At 38.0% G+C, this 24,213-nt stretch overlaps 1 protein-coding gene and 1 pseudogene across 1 annotated transcript; both read left to right on the top strand.

Moving 5' to 3' along the window:
• The first annotated feature begins 1,672 nt into the window (after positions 1 to 1,672).
• LOC121784753 lies at positions 1,673 to 8,421 on the top strand (annotated as a pseudogene).
• Positions 8,422 to 9,834: 1,413 nt separating this feature from the next.
• On the top strand, positions 9,835 to 11,449 carry LOC121783430 (protein WHAT'S THIS FACTOR 9, mitochondrial-like). Its single transcript, XM_042181501.1, has 2 exons — positions 9,835 to 9,903; positions 9,996 to 11,449. Exon 2 carries the CDS (start codon positions 10,055 to 10,057, stop codon positions 11,258 to 11,260), a length of 1,206 nt encoding a protein of 401 aa, XP_042037435.1. The 5' UTR covers positions 9,835 to 9,903; positions 9,996 to 10,054; the 3' UTR covers positions 11,261 to 11,449.
• The last annotated feature ends 12,764 nt before the right edge of the window (positions 11,450 to 24,213 follow it).

Genomic DNA, 24,213 nt, shown 5'->3' with positions numbered 1-24,213 from the left:
GTTTTTGAAATTCGTATTTTAATTTATTAGTTTTTTTAAATTCGTATGGATTTTGTAAATATTAAAAAAATGATGATGTGGCGATCCATAGGGCGCGCCTTAGGGCGCCCCACTGCAGGTGGGGAGGTAGGAGGATAAAACTGATGACGTGGCGCGCCTTAGGGCGTCCCACTGCTGATGCCCTAAGTGATTGACGTAGTATTAGAGCACCCGCAACGCGGGCCACCCCCGTTCAGCGTTTCGTGCCGGCGGAACGGAATCGGCGCGCGAAGCGTTGCGGAGGTGCGTTCCGTCTCCGTGTCGTGCCCATGCCGTCGCGGGTGCCGTCGCCGCGAGACGCAGCACAGCTTGTGTCGCCACGCGCTTCGGCGACGTGGCTCGCCCTGCGTCGTGCGTGACGCCACTCGCCGGCCCGCGAGTGGGCGTCGTCACGCTGACGAAATAAATTCATTTTTTTAAAAAAAATGAATTTTTAAAAAAATATTTTTTATTTATAAAAATTGTTTTTTATATTTAAAAACAATTTTTACAAATAAATGAATACTAGAAATTCGTATTAGCCCATATATATTTGATGGGCTTGCGAATTTATGAAACTCATTCTTGGTTGTCTCTCTTTTATAGAGACATCCTCGAATGCTTCATGTTCACTTTCGATGTGGGACAAACTCATTCTTGGTTATCTCTATTTTATAGAGACATCCTTGAATGCTTCATGTTCCACTTTCGATGTGGGACAAACTCATTCTTGGTTATCTCTATTTTATAGAGACATCCTTGAATGTTTTATGTTCCACTTTTGATGTGGGACAAACTCATTCTTGGTTATCTCTATTTTATAGAGACATCCTTGAATGTTTTATGTTCCACTTTCGATGTGGGACAAACTCATTCTTGGTTGTCTCTATTTTATAGAGACATCCCTGAATGTTTTATGTTCCACTTTCGATGTGGGACAAACTTATTCTTGGTTGTCTCTATAAAATTGTATTTTAAATTATGTCATTTTTTATTTTTTTAGGATTTTAATTATGTCTTTTTCTATTTTTTTGAATTTTAAGTTGTAATGTTATTTTAATTTTAATGAAGTGTGTTTGTTTTACTTGAATTGAGTTGGAAATAAAAATAAAAAATGAAATTGAATGAATAGTAATTTAAGGAACGGTTAAGGAACGGATAAGAAACGGAGGGTTGCAGGTTTCGTTCCCTAGTTAAGGAATAGAGTAAAAAAGTACAATGGGCCCGCAAATAATAGTTTAAGGAACGGTTTAGAAACGGTGGAGGAACCGCGTCGTGGATGACCTTAGTGGAGATTGGCCTACGCCTACCCCTACAATATTAGATAGAGACACTTATCGAATCTCAAAATCAATAATATTTTTGGGGAATAACCAAAATTTAAAATTAAACAGAAATAGAGTATTTCGTGAAAGTGGTGATGTGAATAGGTCCACTGACTGTCAAATTCTGGTGGGAGTGACAACCAAGCGAAGCAACCACCGTAATCTTCACACACTGATCATCATTCATCACCTGACCTCCCACATTTGGAGCCCTTCAAAAGCAATATTCTCTCTCATCTTTATAAAACCATGTGAATTGACTCTCCAACCGCTGCTCTTCCTTTGAAACTGTCGGCCTCCTCAAATGTAGGCCCCATGAATCCCTTATTTCATCGGTTGCATGTTCCCTCCTCGCATTTGCAACCCTTCACATTCACGAATTTTGCATTTCTCGTCTTCCAATAAACACGAATTTCTTCTTTTTGTTTTTCTTACTGTTATTCGCAGTATGGATTCCACTACTCTGCTCGGTTATGCTCTGTTTCAATTGACACCGACACGAACAAGGTACGGCTCTCCACATTCCGCCCTCAATTATGTGATTGTGCTCTAATTTCTGATGCCAATTTCCCACAATTCTCATCAATGTGTTGAATTGGAACCTGTGAAGATGTGATCTCGTGATATTTGCTGGGAATAAGAGCGAGAAGATAGCATCAGGGTTGTTGGAGCCATTTCTCCTCCATTTGAAATCGGCTAAGGATCAAATTTCCAAAGGCGGATATTCGATTATGCTTAAGCCTATTTCCACAGATGCTTCTCCATGGTTCACTAAGGCCATTCTCGAAAGGTGGTCTGAGTTTATGCTGTGGTTTGCTTTGTTAGTCTCTTCTGTTATGTTGTGTGTGTTACTAAATGGATTTTATTTTATTTTTGTATTAAGGTTTGTGAAGTTTGTTAGCACACCCGAGGTTCTTGAGAGAGTTGTGACTATTGAGAGAGAGATAAATCAGATTGAAAGCTCAAATGAGCAAGTAAATGGACCGCCAGGTACGACAAAAATGAATTGCGAGTTGAGGTTTTCTTTAGCTTTTAGTATGATTTTAGATCATAGTGGATTAAAGTTTGTAGTCGCGCTCTTAGATCCCCATAAACCCCTTACTGTCATGTGAATTTTAGTATGGAGTCTCGTAGATTATCTTATAGTTTTGTATGCTCAAGATGTGTGTATCTAGAGGATAGATCGAGGGAAAGGAAGCACAGTCGAGATATGTGTACTGGATTAAATCAATCGATCTACACAAAAAGGCTTTGTTTTATGGTTGATCTGTACTATAGACATTCACATAGGTTATTTGTAACATCTTTTTGTTTATCAAATTGTTGTATTTACCTGGTCTCTGAGTAGAAAGGGGAACTATCTGAAGAATCAGCTTAATATTGCATGAATGAGGACAAGAGTAAAATCTAAATCAGGATGATCTTTAAATGTTTCCTTTTATAATCAGAGTTATAGAAGTATCGAATATAGTCTTTTAAATTTGACTAGTGGATAGACTTTCGAAATTGCAGCATTTTGCATAGATTAATATGTAAATCAATCTATATATATGTAACACGAGTAAACAACAATTTTGTATTCGCAGGCACTCCTACGACTGATGGAGATTTCAGATTTTCAGTTACCCCATTTAAGGTGCATCATCCTCTGTAGACTTCTAACCTTTCCCTTGTTGCATTCAGAATGTATTTTGTAAAACATGTATTGATGATACACCATTTAACCACATCTCCAGTCCAAATCTGAAACCAACGGTGATGATGATGGTGGAGAAGAAAATCCAAAGTAAATGCGTTATCTTAAATTCATTTATTTCTTCAACGAACAATTTCTACCAGATATATATTAACAATTTCCATGGGGTGTGTATAGGGTTCGTCTTCAACGTGTTCTGGAATCCCGGAAGGCAATGCTCAAGAAAGAGCAAGCAATGGCTTATGCACGTGCTTTAGTGGCAGGGTTTGAGATGGATTATATATATGATCTTGTATCTTTCAGTGATGCTTTTGGAGCTCTCCGTTTAAGGTAGGATATATTCTGTGTGGATTTTGTAGGGTTGAGTGTTATGCTGGAGCCTTGTATTCTTGGAAAAATCATACCGTCTCACATCATGATAGTTATTGTGGATTCTAGCTATGTCGTGAAATAATCTGGCAGTAAACCTCTATTTTTGTTATTTTTCTCACTCGATGATGTTTCGGATACTTTGTGGAAGTGAACCAGAGCGATTTAGAATGGATGTGGAAGTTCAGTTTAATGGTTGACGTGTCTTGTCTAAAACTTGTGGCTCCCTTACATTGACAGATTCATTCACTACAACAGACTAACTTTTAAGTTGATGTCATATTTTGGGTCATTTCCTTTTTTACTCATCCCAAGGCGATGACATTACTTCTGCTGATTCAGGGAAGCGTGCATAAACTTCATGGAGCTATGCAATAAGAAGAACAGTGATAAGATTTGGTTAGATGAAGTAGCAGCAATGCAAGCATCGTATTTGGGAATGTCTGGAGCTGTATACACTGGTGAAAATAATGATTTGTATCCTACTGGGCCAGCTAAGAGCTCAGCATCCGACAGTGGCGAAGGTATACTTTCTATACTTGCTCTTTTCCGTCAATAAACATTAGTTAAGAGGTGCAGAAACCAATAGAAAATAACTTTCACCCCCTAATAGCTTGAACAATATATTGAACAAATGATAGCATTTGCACTTCTTTAGACAGACTATGTAATACACTTCATAAACTGTGAAATGAGCCTAAAATGATGATTGCAGAACAATAAAACATAGACATAAGTGGAAAAGTATGTAGGCATAGTTGAGAAAAGTAATACTCCCTCCGTCCCTCAAAAATAGAATCTTTTGTAACGGCACGGGTTTTCATGCAAATTTGGTAAAGTAAGAGAGAGATAGAAAGAAAAAAAAGTGTGTTAGTTGAAAAAAGTAGTAGATGCAACAGTAGAAGCAGCAACAGTCGCAGCAGTAGTAGAAACATTCAATACGATAGTGGTCTCTAATCAGAAGTTGTTGTAGAAACCGAGCAAAGTTGGTAGCAGCGGCAACAGAACAAGACTGTCACGGCAGAGGTAGGCAGAACCTAACAAAGTCGGTAGTGTAGTTGGGGCCCTAAGCAGATCAGTAGGAGTCATAGAACTGGCAAAGTAGTAGAAGCAGGAACAGAAACTCTAATTTTGGGCATAGTAACTTCCGGTAGAGTAGAGCAGCAGAACAGAACAATCGTAATTCCGGGCAGAGGTGGAAGGGAAGAGTAGTGTCGGACGTAGCGGAAACCTTAATTTCTTTTTTTTTTAAGACTAAACTAGAAATGGATTCGAATCTGCTCTAATACCTTGTAGAGCAATAAAACATAGAATATGTCGAAAAGTATATAGACAATAGTAGTAGGTGTATTTCATTACTTCATAAAGCACATATATATAGTACAAGAGACTAAGTCTGTCTAAGGCACATAACCGATGTGTGATATGACACCCATGCACTATTTATATGGAGTACAATGATTTGCAAAAGACCGTGTACCAACAACTAGTCAAGATTTGTGATGGTACCCACATTTTGAAAATCATATCCAGCCACGTATTTGTAATTTTATTAGTATTTCAAAGTGTTCAGTTATCCAAGTTTTGATCCATTAAACGCTCTAACAAGAGACTTCCTCGATTTAGAGTAGTAGAATATAGAAGTTAAACATTATGGAGTGAGATCTTTTTAATCTCTATCTAAGCATGACTCAAAATTAGAATTGTGTTATGATATATGGCTGAGAGAGAGTCTAAATTTATCTTGTTATATTATTCATTTTTTCTACATCTTATGAAGTAAGCAATACAAGTAATTTTTCTCAGATTTGGACCTTTTTTGCTATCTTGAAGTATGTATAACTGAAATGGCAATTCATTAACATAAGGCACAGAGAATGGTTTGCCGACAGAGTTTCATCTGCAACAGGCAGAAAGGACAGCTCAATCCCCGACTTGGCAAAACAATCATCCTCAATACATGCAGAATCCGATGTTTCAACGGCTCCGACCATATCCGGGGTATATCTTTCCTGGCATGCAGGTCCCTCCATCACACTATCCAAGCAATGTTTCGTTGTGGCCTGTCAATTTCCATGATTCAGGCATGTATCTTGATAGGGACATCAAAGATAACAAGGGATACAGGTCCTTTAATAAGAAAAAGGAAAAGAATGTCAACCGGGCTCGAAGACACAGTACAAAAAGTGAAGGTGAAGAAATTGATCAATCAAGTTCTGGAAGTGATTCGAGTGACCAGAAAAACCATGAAGCAGCTCTTTCTCCAAACGACCGGATTTATAACAAGAAGCATAGCAGAAAATCTTCAAGAAAAGTTGTTATTCGTAACATAAATTACATTGCTTCTGCCACGAAAGAAGAAAGTTGCAGTGATTCAGATAGCTCTTTTTCTGATGAAGATGAATACGTTGATGCAGACTCCATTAAACAGCAGGTAGAGGCAGCTGTTGGGTCATTGAAGAGGCAGCATAAATCACCCTCCAAAAAGAATAAGGCCCGAGATGATAGCAAGAAAGCCAGCAGTGAACGGATAAGTCATTCTGAAGAAGAAAGTAAAGGGGGGAATTGGGATATTTTTCAAAACCTCCTCATGAAGGATCCAGACCCAAGTAACAACGCAAAAGGTCCGAGGGATATTCATCTTCAAGAAGAGCACTCAATTGGCAAGGGAAATTCAGATGAGAAGCTAAACAAGCCAAAGCATGCTAGTGATGATTTTCTTCTGACTGAAAGATCAAACAGAAACGGAGTTCAAGGATCCGAAGGTGAGGTGATTTTCCATGGAGCTACAAAGAGGAGTAAAGATGATGATCTGTTAATTCCATCAAGAGAAGGAGGATATGTCTCCCAAAGTTCTCATTTTGGCACTGAATTGTCCATCATTAAGACCTCGAAAGAGGAAGACTGGATTATAGGTGGCAAAAGACAGATATATTCACATCCACGTGGGAGTATAGATCATAGTAGTTTTTGCTCGTCCACCCCTTTTCAAGATGGAGAAATTAAACGAGAAGTCATTTCAGATGATTCTTTCATTGTTCAGTCACGAACATTGGATGGTCCACTACAACGTCAGCCAAAGGACGATGCTTTCATGGTACCAGACATTGCCGGGTCCAATCAATCCGTGAATAGCACGCATGGTAAACTTGAAGCTGGAAGTTTCTCCGAACCTGAAGACTTCTCAATGATGTTTGGACAAAATTCTGCTTCTGAGAAAGTTGTGAATTATAGGGCTCCGAGTGTGGGTTATGGGAATGATATGAAACAGTTGGGATTCAGTCCAAAACTGAACCAAGCGTTAGCATTGATGTTACACCACTGCAAAATGATAAGTCGACCAATTCCAAGAATGGCAAGGAACTGGGAAGGAAAGTGGCTGGAAAAGAACCAAAGTCTAAAGCTTCAAAGGGTTCACTGTCAAGGAGCAAATCCGATATTCCAGTAAGGAGCAAGATATCAACAGCTGGAAGCACAAGAGGCAAATCTGATAAGGTATCATATTATAAGTAGATTTCTGCATTTCTTTGTATTATAGGAATGTTTCATTTGTTTGGCACATTTCATAGGACTAATCTAATCCTGCAATGTTAAATTATCATTGCATTAGGATTTAGTAGCATTTTGTAGCATGATAGTGCTGCAATCACATGGTCTTGTTTCTGTTGTATCTAATTTCTTCCCTATTACTTTGAACTTAGGAAGAAGAGAAGAGGAAGAAGATGGAAGAATTATTGATTCAGCGTCAAAAGAGAATTGCAGAAAGAAGTGCTGCTAAGGGTATTACCCGAGAAATTCCAAAGAGGCATACAATAGAGAGTAAGAAGAGTAATGAGAAGACCGCAACAGCTGAGAATAAAACATCATGTAAACCAGTTATGAAGAGTTCCACCATTGATCGCTTATCTACTGCTCGTACAACAAACAAGCACTCGTCTGCTGAATCCAGAGTTGATCAAAACCAAAAACCAACATCTAAGGCGAAGCCCACAATGGCGCCTTCCCAACTGAAAAAGACGAAGGCAACTCGGGAGCGACGGGACAAGATCAATGCTTCAGACAAGAAAACTCGTTCAAATCATTCAAAGAGTACTTCCACTGTTCAGGTAAAGGCTAGCGCAGGTGCCACTCCCATGATCGCGGATGAATCTAGAAAAGCAGAAGGGACTCAAGCTAAAAGGGGAGATAGCAATGAGGATTCTGGGAGGGATACCTTGTTACATACTATGACTTCAGTTGAGAAGATAGAATTGGCTACTCTATCCACTACAGATGCTTCAGAAGAGAAAAACTCCATTCAGATCTTACCTAGCAAAGACATGCCACTCCCTTTAAAACATTCATCCTTGCTAAAGGACCAGCAACTTAATGTTGATGATGTTCGTGTTGGGGTTGCACCTGAGATCGCAGTTCATCCTACAGCGGAAAATAATTTGAAATCTGCTCAATCAAACAGCAATGGGAAAGGTGCAGAGAAGAAAAAGCTCTCCTTTTCGCCCGAAATCTCAGTGATGAATATTATCTCAACTCCGCCTTCTGATAGCGAAGCAAGTCCAGAACTAAACCATTCCAGAAAAAAATGGAATAATGGTGAAAGCTCTCCGAAAATCCCTAAGGGCTTCAGGAAGCTCATCTTCTTTGGTAGAAGAAGTTGATTCTTGCATGAATTTTACCCGAGAAGCCTCTACATAATGCACCATTTAAATTCTCGAGGTATGGTTAGTATTTGCCTCTACGGTTGCTGCAGAAGAAGAGCATTACGAGGTGCAACGTTTGGTGTCAAGTGACAAAGGGTGGTATAATTTATCGTGCAGCAAACAATAAACCATTCAGCATGGTTTTGTATAGAGAACTCATTCAAACCATTTCTGGAGGCCACAGTTCTCTTGTTGTTTCCCTTGTGTATCAATGATTTTATTTCCTGAGTGTACTTGTTTGTTGTTTGATGGTTTCATTTGTAAGTGTGATGATGTAAGGTCATGTGTTTTGGTTGTAATGCACATTTTCCCTCCATATCTAAATTTATCATATTGCTTTTTTTATGGACACGAACAAATCTATTTTCTTAGTATTTGTACTAGAAAGAAGATCAATAGTAATGGTTCTTAGTATTTGTACTAGAAAGAAGATCAATAGTAATGGTTTCCTATTACCCTTATTTCTAAGTTTGGATTTTATTATCACAATTCAAATTAAAATCCATGCTTTCTTAGATCTCGAGTTATGCCGAAGTCTCTATATTCCCTTTGTCCATGAAAAATACTCTCATTTTACCATTTGGGATGTCTAAAAATAAAATCTCATTTCTAAAAATGGAAAATTCACTCTCATACTTTATCCATTTTTCTCTTCTCTTCATACTTTACCCACTTTTTCTCCGTACCTTTCTTACTTTACCTACTTTTTCTCATTTTCTCTTACTTTACCAAATTCTTATTAAAACTCATGACTCTACCAATAAGACTATTTTTTGTGGACGGAGGAAGTATAATTTTAAATTATGCTTATTTTTCGATTTTTCATACAATAATTATGAATAAAAAGATTAAAATTATACATTTACATACTCCCTCTGTCCCATTAAATGTAAAGTGTTTTTTTCCTTTTAAAATGACACATTTTTAAAACATACTCACTTCGTCTCACAAGAGTATGTATTTTTGGTTGAGCACGAGTTTTAATACGCAATTATTGGTAAATTATGAGAGAAGTAGAAAAAAAAGTAATTAAAGTATTGTCAGTGGAAAATAAGCCACCTCATTAGTGAGAATTTCTTGTCCAAATTTATAGATTTATTTTTATGGAACGGAAAGGGCATAGTATATAGTTTATTCTTTTTCTACTTATCTCATAAAACTATGCTACATAATTTGTCAAAAAATGAATGATTCAATAAACCGATTTAATGATTTGTTGGCTTTCAATTCCTAAAAAATTATCTCGTAAATTTAATGGTTATATTCCCTACGTCCTATTCTAAGTGGAGTATTTCTAATTCGGCGCGATATTTTATTTAGTGTTTGTTTTGTGAGTAATGTGAAGAGAGTAAAGTAAGAAAGATAAAAAAAACGTAGAGAGAGTAATGTTTCCATATTAAGAAATGTATTTAGAGTGAGATATCTAGAAAAACGAAAATGTATCACTTAGAATGGTGAGACAGATGCACTATATGATATCACTTGAATGTTCCAAAATCTTAAGTCATGTCCAACCATTTACATTTAACTTAAACCCATTTTTTAAGTATATGTCACATCAAACAGTAATTCTACTCCAACCATTCACACAAACTCAAATCCAAAAGAATATTCCATATTTATCAACTTATTTTAATTTTTTAATCTTAACTACATATTTATTTAAATTACATAGCATAAAACAAACCAATAAATAATAACCTAAAAAATAGAAAATGTGCAGTGAGGGCGGCGCGGCGCCTCAATGTATTCTTCTTCAATCATTTTCTTCTTCCAGACTCCCGTCCCCAGTCTCAAGGTGAGTTTCAAAATTTTCTTCGTCCCTTATATCCCCGCTTTTCAATATCCAAAAAGAAAGTACCTTGGATAAAAATATGCGTATGTGAACAGTACCACTTTTCAATAACGCAAAAATTGGAGCATGGTTCTTCCCTCAATTATAGTGTAATATGGTCCTCCAGTTGAGCGCCACCGCTCGCCGCCGCCTCCACCTCCACCTCCGCACCTTCATAAACGCTAGAATCAAATGGGTCCGCGATCCGTATCTCGACGCAGCCGTAGAGAGAGAAAAAAACCTCAAATCCTTACACTCCCTGAAAAATCTCATCCTCTCTCACCCATCCCAATCCCTACCCCTCTCCGCCATCTCCCCTCTCAAACCCCACCTCTCCCTCCCCACCACCGCCCACAAATTCATCCAGTCCTACCCCTTCATCTTCAAAATCTTTCTCCCGCCAAACAAAACCAATCCCTTCCCCCACGTCAAGCTCACCCCCAAAGCCCTCTCCATCCACTGCGACGAGCTGCTGCACCTCAACATGTCGCGCTACCGCCGCGACCTCGCTCAGAGACTCGCTAAGCTCCTCATGATCGCGCGAGGCGGAAGGCTTCCACTGCACTTAATTGATACGCTGACCTACGATTTAGGATTGCCTCATGATTATCTACTCACATTGTTGCCTGAATTCCCTGATTATTTCCAGATCTGCGATTTAGGGTTTAGGGATTCGAATGGGGAAATCGTCTTCGGATTGGGGCTCGTCAACTGGAGAGACGATTTAGCCCTTTCTGAAATGGAAAAGAAGCGGGATTGTGATTTGAATGGAACGCAGATCAAGTATTCGATGAATTTACCGAGAGGATTTGATTTGCAGAAAAGAGTGGAGGAATGGGTGGAGCAACGATGGCAGAATTTACCCTACATTTCGCCGTACGAGAACGCGTTCCATCTGTCTCCGAACAGCGATCACGCGGAGAGATGGATGGTAGGCGTGATCCACGAGCTCCTGAGCTTGATGGTGACGAAGAAGACGGAGAGGGAGAATGTGTTCCGATTTGGGGAATTTCTAGGGATTGGGCAGGTGCGGATGAAGAAGGCGCTGGTGCATTTTCCGGGGATCTTCTACGTGTCGAATAAGATCCGAACGCAGACGGTGGTGTTGAGGGAGGCGTATAGGAAGAAGCTGATGACGGAGAAGCATCCGTTGATGGCGATCAGGAATAGGTATATAAGTCTAATGGAGTTGGTTTTGAGAAGGGGAAGGCCGGTTAGAGGAGCAGCTGTTCGTCGGAGAGAGAGAGGGAGAACTTGCTTGAGAGTTGTCAGCAATAAGGAGGATTGGAATCGATGGAGGAGAAGCGATGATGATGATTGATGAGCATTTTCCTTAGAGACCATAAAATATAAACGTCCATTAAACGAGAGTAGTGCTCACATGTAAGGTACATAACATATTAATACTCATTATAACATAATGCATGTTTACAAATTTATATGATGTCTTTATCAATTTAAATTTGTAAGGATTAATTACCAATTTAATGTATAAATATATTTCCCTCCATCTCAATTTAGTTAAATTGTATTCCGTTTTCGGGATGTTCAAACTTAGTTAGTCAACATATAAAATATCCAATCAATCTTGTTTTATTATCTCTCCTATTTGTTGGCTTGCATTCCAACAACCTTATATTTGCCAAAATATATGTTGGGAAATAAACACAGGCAATCACGAATATGAAAGAGAATGAACACAAGAAATTGTTGACCCAGTTCGATACAATGTGTATCTACGTGGGCGATGCCAAACCAGGGATTTCACTATATAATTTCAGAATAAGCATAATTTAACAATGAGGGAGCACCTCTATTTATAAGCAACTAGAGAACCCTAATTCTAGTCAAACTAGGAAACATATATCACAACGAAAAAAATACTTCAAGGAAACAAATCCTAAACATGGTAGGAGATAAATTAGGCTCCATAATTAACAATCTCCAACTTGGAAACTAACAACTCCTAAACAACCATTTCCTCGTGATCTCATCCCTTCATCCGCTTAGCATCGCCTAACCTTCTCTTCAAGTTCCAAGGCCAATTGAAGCTATGCATAGCTTCAATTTCTCTAAGGTCACCACCTTAGTAAACATATCTGCAGGATTCTCACTTTCAAGTATCTTCACAAGTTGCAGGATTTTCATCTCCACTAGGTGTCGGATGTAATGATACTTCAACTCCACATGCTTTGTCCTAGAATGAAACGCTGGATTCTTTGCCTAGAAAATAGCACTCTGACTATCACTGTAGAGTATGCTACTCTTGTTCTCCTTCCCAAGTTCATCTAAGAAACTCTGCAACCACACCATCTCCTTGCTTGCCTCTGTCGCAGCTACATATTCAGCCTCCGTAGTAGACAAAGCAACGGTCTTCTGCAACTTAGAAGTCCATGAAATAGCAGTACCACCATAAGTAAATACATACCCGGTTGTGCTTCTTCTCCCATCAAGATCATTGGATGCCAAGTCTGCATCCACATAACCTGTCAGCTCGACATTCTTGCCATTGAAACATAAGACACTTTCTGTAGTACCTCTCAAGTATCGAAGGATTCATTTAACTGCTTCCCAATGTTGCTTGCCCGGATCACCCATGAACCGGCTCACTACTCCCACTGCTTGTGCAATATCAGGCCTCGTACACACCATTACATACATAATACTGCCAATTGCTGAAGCATAAGGAATTTTCTTCATTTCAACACGTTCTTCTTTTGTACTCGGCGACTCCTTTTTTGATAGCTTAAAGTGACTGCCTAAAGGCACACTTAATGGCTTCGAATTATCCATGTTGAATCTTTCCAAAACCTTACCAATGTAAGCAGCTTGCGAAAGATACAATTTTCCTGCCGCCTTGTCACGCTCGATTCTCATGCCCAAAATTTGATTAGCCTCTCCAAGATCTTTCATGGAGAATCGTTCAGACAATTGCCTTTTCAACTTATCCATCTCCTTTTGATCACCTCCTGCGATCAACATATCATCAACATATAATAACAGGATAAGATAGCTCTTGTCAAACCTCTTGTAGTAACAACAATGATCAGCGTAGCATCTTTTATAGCCAACTCCATCATGAATCCATCAAACTTCTTGTACCACTGCTTTGGAGCTTGCTTTAAAGCATACAAGCTCTTCTTCAACTTGCACACAAGATTTTCCATTCATTTTACTACGAATCCTTCAGGTTGTGTCATGTAAAACCCATCCTCCAAATCACAATGAAGGAATGTCGTCTTTACATCCATCTGATGTAACAATAGATTTTCTGCAACTACCATACTCAACACTAAACGAATAGTAGTTAGTTTCACAACAGGAGTGAACACATCTGTATAATCAATACCATATCGTTGCTCAAATCTCTTGACAACCAGCCTAGTCTTGTAGCGCTTGCTACCATCAGCTTCACATTTGATTCGATAGACCCACTTGCAATGCAATGCCTTTTTCCCTTTAGGAAGTTCCACAAGCTCCCATGTGCCATTCAGGAGAAGAGAGGCAAACTCATCATCCTTGGCAATTTTCCACCTTCGTTTATCAGGGCCTTCTCCTGCCTCTGCATAACACTCGGGCTCACCACCATCAGTAAGTAACAAATAGAAATTAGAGGGCGAGTACCTATCAGGTGCACGTCGCTCTCTAGTCGATTTAGGCAGCGGAATAGTCGGTGGTGGAGTGCTTGGTTCTTCTTCAAGCAATTATTCAGCATTCTGACTCTCCTTGCTCCCACTTGAGTTTGAGATGTCTAGCTCGACCACTTGTGGCTCAGAACTGCTGGGACTCGACGCCTCCAATCTATCCTTGTACAATACTTGTTCATTGAAAATGACATCACTATTGCGAATAACCTTACGGTTCTGCTCATCCCAGAGTCTATAACCGAACTCATCGCCTCCATAACCAATGAACGTACACTTAATAGATTTAGCATCCAACTTACTTCTCTCAACGGAACTAACATGAGCATAAGCAACACAACCCAAGATGCGTAGGAAAGATAGATTTACCTCTCTTCCTGTCCAAACCTCATCGGGTATCCGAAACTCCAAGGGAACTGATGGACCTCTATTAATTAGGAATGCAACTGTGTTGACTGCATCTGCCCAAAAACTCTTTGGCAATCCACTTTTCAATCTCATGCATCTTGCTCGCTCGTTCAACGTTCTGTTCATGCGCTCTGCGATTCCATTCTGCTGTGGAGTTCCTTTCATAGTTTCCTCCATGCGGATTCCATTCTCGGCGCAGAACTCCTTGAACTTTGCAAGTTCATATTCTCCTCCATTATCGGATTTTAGACACTTCACCTTCACCCCGTTTGAGTTTCAACACGGACTTTCCACTTCCTAAAAGCGTCAAACGCATCAGATTTACTCTTCAGAAAATAAACCCATAGCTTTCGAGTAGAGTAGTCGATGAAAGTCATGTAATATTCAGAGCCTCCTAGGGACTTCACAGGTGCTGGTCCCCATAGATCCGTGTGGACCATCTCCAACTTGTGTGTCTTCAATTTTCTGCCTCCTCTTGAGAAACTCACCCTTTTCTGTTTCCCAAACACGCAATCCTCGCACAGGCCAACTTCAACAGTTTTCAGGCCAGGCAGTAAACCTCTTGAGCACATTATCTTCATCCCTTTCTCGCTCATGTGGCCAAGACGACAGTGCCACAAATCTGCATTATTTGCCTCACTTGCAATATCAATGCAATATTTGGAGTTAGTTGTGGTATATAACGTACCTTCCTTCTTACCTCGAGCTACTATCATAGCTCTCTTGGTAATCTTCCAATTGTTGCAGGCAAACGTCACGATGTACCCTTCTGCATCAAGCTGCCTAATCGAAATCAAACTTCTCTGCAATCCAGGAATGTGTCTGACTCCATTCAGTTTTATCACGGATCCATTGGACGTCACTACCTTCACGTTTCCCTTTCCCACGATATCTAAAAGCTCGTCATTAGCCAGATGTACCTTCCCAAAATCGCCAGAAACGTAGTCTTCCATTATCTCCACATTGCTGCAGGAGTGGAACGACGCTCCAGAATCCAATACCCACGATTTCATCGGACTATTGACACTCAAGAACAACGCCTCGCCATCGTCATCAGACATGGTAGCGTTTGCTGTCTTCTTGTTCTTCTGATCCTTATTCTTATACTTCTTCGGTGTCTCACACTGATTTCTAAAATGCCCAAACTCATCACAATTCCAGCATTTAACTTTATCCAAATCCTTCTTGGATTGGCTCCTTCCTCTGGAATTTGATCTTCCACGATTTTGCTTTCCCTTCGATCTGCCTCTCTGTTCTGTATTCAGTGCTGATCTCGAAGTAGAAGATCCTGATTCTCTCCGGCGAACTTACTCACCAATCATCAGATCTCTTACTCTGTCAACTGTTAGGTTTGTCTCTGCAGCAGTAACTGCTGTCACTGTGCCAGCCCAACTCTCAGGCAGAGATGATAGCAAAATCAGGGCACGAATTTCATCATCAAATTTTATATCAACCGAGTTCAGTTGCGAAGTAATCATGTTGAACTCGTTGAGATGTTGCACCAGCTTTCCCTCTTGCATTCTAAAATTAAACAATCGTCTAATTAGATGTACCTTGTTTGCCGTTGATGGTTTCTGATACATGTCCTCCAAGATCTTCATCATCTCCTTCAGTCGTGTGATAAGCCACATCCTTGGACAACGATAGCCTAATCGCGCTCATCGCTTTTCTGTCCAGCAGCTCCCACTCCTCCTGTTCCATCTTTTCGGGTTTGCTTTTTAAAGGCTTCCAGAGATCTTTACCGTACATGTAATCCTCAATTTGCATCTTCCAAAATTCGAAATCAGATCCGTCGAACTTCTCTACAGCAATTTTCTCGTCGATCCCCATCGTGATTTCTGCCTCTTAAACCCTAGGCTCTTGATACCAGTTGTTGGAAAATAAACACAAGCAATCACGAATATGAAAGAGAATGAACATAAGAAATTGTTGACCCAGTTCGATACAATGTGTATCTACGTCTGGGGGCGATGCCAAGCCAGTGATTTCACTATATAATTTCAGAATAAGCATAATTTAACAATGAGGGAGTACCTCTATTTATAAGCAACTAGAGAACCCTAATTCTAGTCAAACTAGGAAACATATATCACAAGGAAAAAATACTTCAAGAAAACAAATCCTAAACATGGTAGGAGATAAATTAGGCTCCATAATTAACAATATCAAGTATGATTTTTTTGTCGCGCAAAGATTTCTCTTCCGAACTTAGAGATAACCTAGATCATTTATCTCAAACTCCTGAAACATATTTTCAATTCCTCTATTTCGTCCATGTTGATAATCACATGATCAACCTATATTATCAAACAAGTTATCTGATCCATATATTAATCAAAGTTGCTCTGCTTAAACTCATATTTCACCATTGCAAAAGTGGATCTTCCGAGCCAAACTCCTACTCCTTTAGTATGGGGCTTTTTAGGAAGTGTTCCAAGAACAAAATCGTGAGTACTTATAGCCCAAAGCGAACAATATCATAGAATTTGGGGATCGGATGTATACCGTTGAATCCTTACAATAAGTATTTGTAAGTGGCTGGTAAAGAGTTGACTAATTTGTCTTCCAAACACACTCTTTTTAAATTAATAATTTAATACTACTAGGCGTCATTTCAATAGTATAAACAAATAGTACAATAATGACACTAACACAGCTTGTTAATTTCTCAACTTCTCTTTATATCGGACTACATGTAGAGAAATATCACACAGAAAGTGAGAGATCCAGATCTGTTAATGGCTTCCAAGATCTTAATTATCGTGGTTTTTATTTTTGATGTTATAGCTTTTGGTTTGGCAGTTGCTGCTGAGCAGAGAAGAAGCATCGTGAGATTCTATAATTTTTAATTGTTTGTTCCCATTATTGTGAAATTAATATATATAAGTGAGACTCATAATCAACTAACTTATTCACCCCACTTTTTTTTACATTTTTTAAAATCCATGTCCAAACTAAATGTGATACTTAATGTGGGACGAATGTAGTATAAAATAAGAAACTAATAATTTCTTTACAAATTTTATCCGTAGCAATAATTTGATTTTAATTTGATATACAAAACCTAAATCTATATCTATAATCTATAATCTATAAATATATAAAGCCACAGTTTTTGGCAAATCAGATTTGCCGCCCAGTTTAATGGTTTTTTTGGTTTATCATATTTTATAATTCTTTGACTCGTACTTTATATAATGTTGATATAAGTTTTTATTCTTTTAGTAGGTAATTTCAGATTCTAAACAAACACGTATATTACCAATGGTTATTTACAAAACATATTTACAAAACATATTTACATATTTACAAAACATATTTACAAATTGCCCGTGCCGCTGAGCAAGGCAACGTGGCGGGTATTTTTTTTATTTAAAAAAATCGAAAATGATACCAAAAATTAAACAAAAAATTCAAATTCCCAATATTATAGCCGTTTCAGTACCATTTTTTTGAATTTTTATTTAAATTTTTTAATCCCAAAATCATCTATAAATATACATATTTATCATCATTTTTTCGTACAACTCATCTACATCTTCCTCTCTCACTCAAACCCTCTCAAAACTCAAAAATGAATATTAACAATTTTTTATTTTTTATTTTTAAAATTTTAGTTATATAATTTTAAATTTTTAGGATTTTTGTTATGTAATTTTTAATTTTTTTGTAATTAGTAATAATATTTTAGATATTTTTAATATATTTTAATATTATAAAATTTTTAATTTAAATTAAATAATAGAATGGTAGTACCTTTGAATAAAAAATTAATAAAAGGGAATCCTGGCTCACATCCCGCTCTTAGAGCATCTCCAATGGCGGACGTCCGGTCGGACATCTGCGACGGGCGACCGGGACGTCCGCCATTGTGGCGTTTCAACTCGGATACGGACGTCCCGTAAGGACGTCGGATGTCCTCGGACGTTGCGGCGACGGGTGGGCGGACGTCCGCCATTGTGGCGTGGGTCGGACGTCCGGTATATTAATTTTTTTTTTAAAACTCTATATATACGGCTCGTTGAACTTCATTTCATTCGCACCACTTGTGTTAACAAGTTTCTCTCTCTACATCTCTATTTTCAAGTATATCTACAATGGCTAGTGACAGTGATAGCGAGGATGAATTGGAGGTCGTTGTGGATGGTGCGATAGATAGGCTGCTACACCAAAGGGAGCAGCGGCGGCAGCAGGCGGCGGTACATCGGCCGATCCGTCGTCGAACTATAATACCCCGTGACCACATTGCTGCACATATTCGGTTGTATCAGGACTACTTCGCTCCGCAGCCGCGTTTTGGGGATGCCTTATGCCGGCGACGTTTTAGGATGCATCGTCCGCTGTTTATGCATATCGTGGGTGCTTTAAAGAGAAGATACCTGTATTTTAGGATCAGGGAGGATGCAGCTGGCAAACCCGGACTCACGCCCTTACAAAAGTGCACTGTCGCAATCAGACAACTGGCGTACGGAGGCGCGGCCGACATGTTCGACGAGTACCTCCACATTGGCGAGTCGACATGAATCGAGTGTCTGCAGAATTTTTGCGCGGGCGTGAGAGCGATATTCGGTGAGCGGTATCTTCGGAGTCCGAGCCCCGAAGACTGCCAGAGTCTGATAGATATGCATGGGTCGGTGCACGGGTTCCCTGGGATGTTGGGCAGCATAGATTGTATGCATTGGGTGTGGAAGAACTGCCCCGCCGCCTGGAAGGGGATGTACACTACTGGCTTCAAAGCCAAGCATCCCACGATGATCCTTGAAGCTGTAGCTGGCTACCGGCTGTGGATATGACATGCTTATTTTGGAGTCGCCGGGTCGAACAACGACATCAATGTTCTCCAGTCGTCGCCCATGTTCAATGCTCAGTGCAATGGCGTTGGTCCCGCCATCAGTTTCGTCGCCAACGGCAACCAGCACAATATGAGATACTATTTGGCGGATGGGATATACCCAAACTGACCCGTCTTTGTGAAGACAATCAAGCATCCGCTCGGACAAAAGAAGTCATACTTTGCGAGCCGTCAGGAAGCAGCGTGCAAGGATGTGGAGCGGGCATTTGGTGTGCTCCAGAGTCGATGGGCGGTAGTCAAGGGTCCTGCACGGCAGTGGTATATTCCCAACATCGGCGATGTCATGTACGCATGTATCATAATGCACAACATGATTGTCGAAAATGAAGCTGCGGAACTGACTCAGTGGACCAATGAAGATGATACGGGTGCAGGTCCAAGTCACGGCGTGGCCACCGCGAATGTGAATATGGGGGTACCTCATGGAGAGGTCGTGCGGATGCGTGCATTTGCCGACATGCGGCAAACAGATGCCCATGTTCGACTTCAGAACGATATTATCGAAGAGGTTTGGACGCGGAAGGGTTGACGTTGATGTTAGTACTTTTTTTGTTTTATTACTATGTAACTTTTTTTTTTCAAATCATGTATGTTTTTTTTAAATGAAGTTGTTAATTTTTTCCGTTCGTATTCGTGTTGAAATTTTATTTCCGTAAACGTAAATTTCTTTATTTGTGAATTTGTGATTTTTTTTATTGCGGGAAGTCCTAGTGGGAAGGGCGATGGGAAGGGCGGATTGTGAAGGGGATGTCCTAGTGACGTGGCAGTGGGATGAGAAGTCTTAGTGACGTGGCAGGAGGTGTTTTTAGAAAGTCCTAATGGATGTCCGAGTGGGACATCCGCCCAGTGGAGATGCTCTTAAGAGTTTAGAACTCTTGAGAAGTGTGAAAAGTGAATTGAGCAATGTGCACTCTAGCTGTGGCAGCTTCCTTTCCGTTTTTATCATGAAACACGGTGGTTTATAGAAGAAGCTGGATAAAAAAAGCATTTATTATACATTGAATCAATCTATTATACCGCTTTTATAAACATGTTACGTAGAAAAAATTCATTGGTTAAATGATAGTATAACACAAATAAATTACTAGAGATTTTGTCAATCAAAGGTCAGATTTGTTTAAGTGATAAAATTTGAATTCAAATTTGAGAAATGGAGCCAAAATGACACAGAAAACCTCTATAAATACAACCAGTTAGAAGGAGAAAAATCACCTAATGAAGAAGAAGAAGAAGGCATCCATTTTAAAATTAAAATCGGAATTCGCTAAATCAGGTATACCTTACGCACTTGGACAAGCACATTTGTACAACTTCTTTTTGGGAGAAAATCGTGGCGGTGTAGTGGAGATATGTTCGGAAGAAAGAGAGGTGAGGGAGGCGGCCGGCGACGAGGGAGGACTGGCGGTGGAGCAAAAAACCGTGACAAAAAGGTTATAGAGACTGGCTGGAAAGATGTGGGGAGGCGGTGGGATTCAAGATTGTGATGCAATTATTTATAGAATGGGTCTGTGTAATTATGTGGACTTTTATTTATAGTTGGGATTTTAATATATTGTACAATAGGAGAATTATAATAGAGTACATCATAATATGAGGCAATAGTACTGTTACTGTATAATGTTTATTCATCTACATTTGATTCGTTTATTTTTGCTTTAAGTGTATTAATTATTTTTGTATGGTTCCATATCTCACAAGTTCCTCAATGAATTTTTATGAAACAACAAAATTGTACTATATTTTTTAAATAAAATTAGGGTTTATGGACCCTTAAATAAAATGTGGCCACTTTGCCTAAATTTGAAAACTGCTCTCTATAGTAAATTGTCTATTTATTGAATTTTCATAACTGGAGAACATAAGTATAATACCACTCCATTACTTTTTATGAATTAATGTATATAGATGATGATTAATTTAATGAGTTGACACTATGTATTAAATACGGAAAAGTTACCCACCGATTGATAAATTTAATTTTTAAAAAATGATCCAAAATTCTCAAATTGATGAATGAAACCTCTAGCATATTTGAGAGATGATGAATTTCCACTAGTTTAGGGCATCCGCAGTGGCGCGGAATTCCCGGCGGAATTTCCCGCAGAATTCCCAAAAATACCTCATGCCATGTCATAAGGACTTCCCACTGCACTGCTACGTCATACGGAATTCCCACTGCACAATGACGGAATTCCCACAATAAAAAAATTCACAAATTCACAAATTAAACAATTTTCGGAAGTAAACAATTTACGTAATTAAAATTTCGACACAAATAGGGAAAAATTCCATTTAAAAAATTAAATAAAGCGGAATTCATCGGGAGTCAACGCAATGGCGGACTTCCCCGCGGAATTCCGCTTAACGCCGCGGAACTGCGACGTCCTCGCGGGAATTCCGTATCCGTTGCGGGCTTGTACAATGGCGGACGTCAGCGACGGAATTCCCGCACGCCGGTGGGAATTCCGCCCCGACGGACGCCATTGTAGATGCTCTTACAATAGTTGTTGGTTATAAGAAAAAGAACTTATTCAACAATTGAAACACAAGCCTCGGTATAGTCATTCATTCTAGAGTTTTCAACTATCATTTGTTCATTAGTGATTACTATGATCTCTTCATATATAAGTATTCACTCGGTCCCAAACTATATATCATATTTTTCTTTTTAATTTATTCTAAAAAAATGTTATAATTTCTTTTATAAAAAAGTTCTTTATCATCTCAACATATAAAAATTATATATTCTCTATCTACTTAGAGCATCAGCAATGGCGCCCGTCCCGGCGGACGTCCGTCATTGTGCAAGGTCGTGACGGATACGGACGTCCGCCATTGCGGAGACACGCCGGATTTTTTAATTTTTAATTTTTTTTAATTATTGAAATGTATTTTTTTAAAATTAGGTGAAATGTACTTTTTTTTATTTAATGGAATTTTTTTCCCTATTTGTGTCGAAATTTTAATTCCGTAAATTGTTTAATTCCGGAAATTGTTTAATTTGTGAATTTGTGAATTTTTATTATTGTGGGAAGTCCGTCGAGATGTCCGCCATTGTACAGTGGGATGTCCGTATGAGGTGGCATCCGCAGTGGGATGTCCGTATGACGTGGCAGGAGGTGTTTTTGGGATGTCCGCGAGGATGTCCGCCGGGACATCCGCACCACTGCTAATGCTCTTAATCCATAAAACAATACTTATCTCTTAAAATCATATACCGTCATTTAAATGTGACATCTATTATGAAATGAATGAAGTAAGTTTTATTGTACCGAGAAAACATAAATTAGTATAAAATGGTTTGTAATCTATCTATACATATATAATGGGACAATTGTGAAATTGCCTCAAAAATTACCATAAAGTCTTTTTTGGCAGAAAAATATAACTATTAGGTAATTGAAAGGCAGAAATTATTAGCTAAATAATGATCCAATAAAATGAGAGTTACTCCAATAAGTTACACATAATAAATCACCATTAATTGAGTCTCTTGCTGTCCAACAGAGAAATATGAGAGAGAGGAGAGAATAAGAAAAAGAAGAGGAAGGAGAAAGAGGCGACGACGCCGGCTACTTTAGTCTCTCTTTATCCCTCTACTTTATATAATATTAGGTAATTATTTAATAAAAAATTAATTTGTTAAAAAATTATTATAATAAATGCTTATAATTTATACTTTAAAGGTATATTGATTATGCTTTCATCGATCTTTTTAATATACTCATATAATTTATTATTTTATAAATGTTGTTGTTATTACTTTTTTATTTTAATTATAATAGAACTTAAAATAGATTCATGTCAACAAACCAAACTAATCAACAATACTCCCTCCGTTCCATTATAGAGGCGTTTTTTTTCGGCACGAAATTTAAGAAAAATTGTGTTTAATGGGTTAGGTAAATAAAGAATAAAGTAGAAAATGAAAAATGTAGAAAGATGAAGAAATAATAAAGCAAGAGAGAATAAAAGAAGTAAGAAAAAATATGTTGACTTTTACTAAAAAAAATGGCTCAGAAAATTATATGAAACGTATCAAAATGACAATATGCCTCTACTACTATGGAACGGAGGGAGTACTTACTATAATTTTGACTTTAAAGGTGTATTTTTATTTTATTTTATTGATTTTTAAATCAAATTTATTGTGGTACAATTAAATTGTTGTAATGAATATTTGTAGCTGCAATTATTTGTTGTTGTTTTGCTAAGTTTTTTTTACTTATAAATACCTATATTTTGTTAATCTAACAAAATTTAAAACTATTTATTCATTCAAACCATTTGTTTTTTTCCCTTTTGGATTTAGTATTATATTTTTCTTTATTTGTATATCTTATTCTTTTTAATACACACATTTCCTATTTTTCTATTTCTTTTATTTAACATTACTACACTCATAGTATTAGATATTAAAATTATATAAAATCGTATGTTGAATATGAAATGGTCCATTTACAGTATCTTGAGAGAAGTACAAATTTCTTTTTGAAGTTGTTTATAATGTTATGAATACTCTTAAAATTAGTTTATATTCTTATCTATACATATATTTTTATATTATTTAATTTTTATATTTTAATATATTTAGTTGTCAATGTATCTTCATTACTTGAAAATCTTTTGTCCCGTGCATAGCACGGGTGACAACACTAGTTTAATGAAAATCTAGAGATTTACATGCTAGTTATCCTCGGTACTTCGCATAATAAATAGAGTACCAACATAAATAGTTCATGGTCGTTCACTTTGCCAAAAAAATTATCTTTGGTCTTTTTCTATACTAGCAATTTTGGAATTCATTTTTGTATTGAAAAGAAATACCCAACTAAGTGGTAGGTATGGATGGAATAATATTTATTTAATTTATCCATATGTATGTTATTTTATTTTATATTTGTATGCGTATCACATTGATTTTATTGCATTTGTAATGGGAATCATCAGTTGAATTATTAAAAAAATATACGATATTTTTAGAAACGAGTTAACCAAGAAAATAATGTACTCCCTCCGTCCCATAATAGATGTCACACTTTCCTTTTTAGTTTATCCCACAAAAGATGATACATTTTCATTTGTGGAAAAAGTTCTCCCTCACATGAATATATAAATTATATTTTCTCTCTTCATTTAACACACAAAACAAAACCTCCTAAAATCTTGTGTTGTCCTATAAGTGTGACATCTTTTGTGGGACGGATGAAGTATAATTTAATTTGATAAACTGGTATAGTGAATTTACCTTTCATATATTCATTTCTCTCACACGAGTTTGCAGATTCTATCATTGCTGAAAGTTCCGAAGTACTACCTCCGTTCTTTAAAATAGAAACTATTTCCATTTTAGTTTGTCCCTTAAAAATA

The sequence above is a fragment of the Salvia splendens genome, chromosome 21 (genome assembly GCF_004379255.2).
Source record: "Salvia splendens isolate huo1 chromosome 21, SspV2, whole genome shotgun sequence".
In the NCBI taxonomy this organism is placed as follows: domain Eukaryota; kingdom Viridiplantae; phylum Streptophyta; class Magnoliopsida; order Lamiales; family Lamiaceae; genus Salvia; species Salvia splendens.
This window is presented reverse-complemented; position numbering and strand designations above follow the sequence as displayed.

Excerpts from the sequence above, each read along its gene's own strand:
- LOC121783430 (XM_042181501.1), top strand. The coding sequence starts at position 10,055 with ATGGTCCTCCAGTTGAGCGCCACCGCTCGCCGCCGCCTCCACCTCCAC.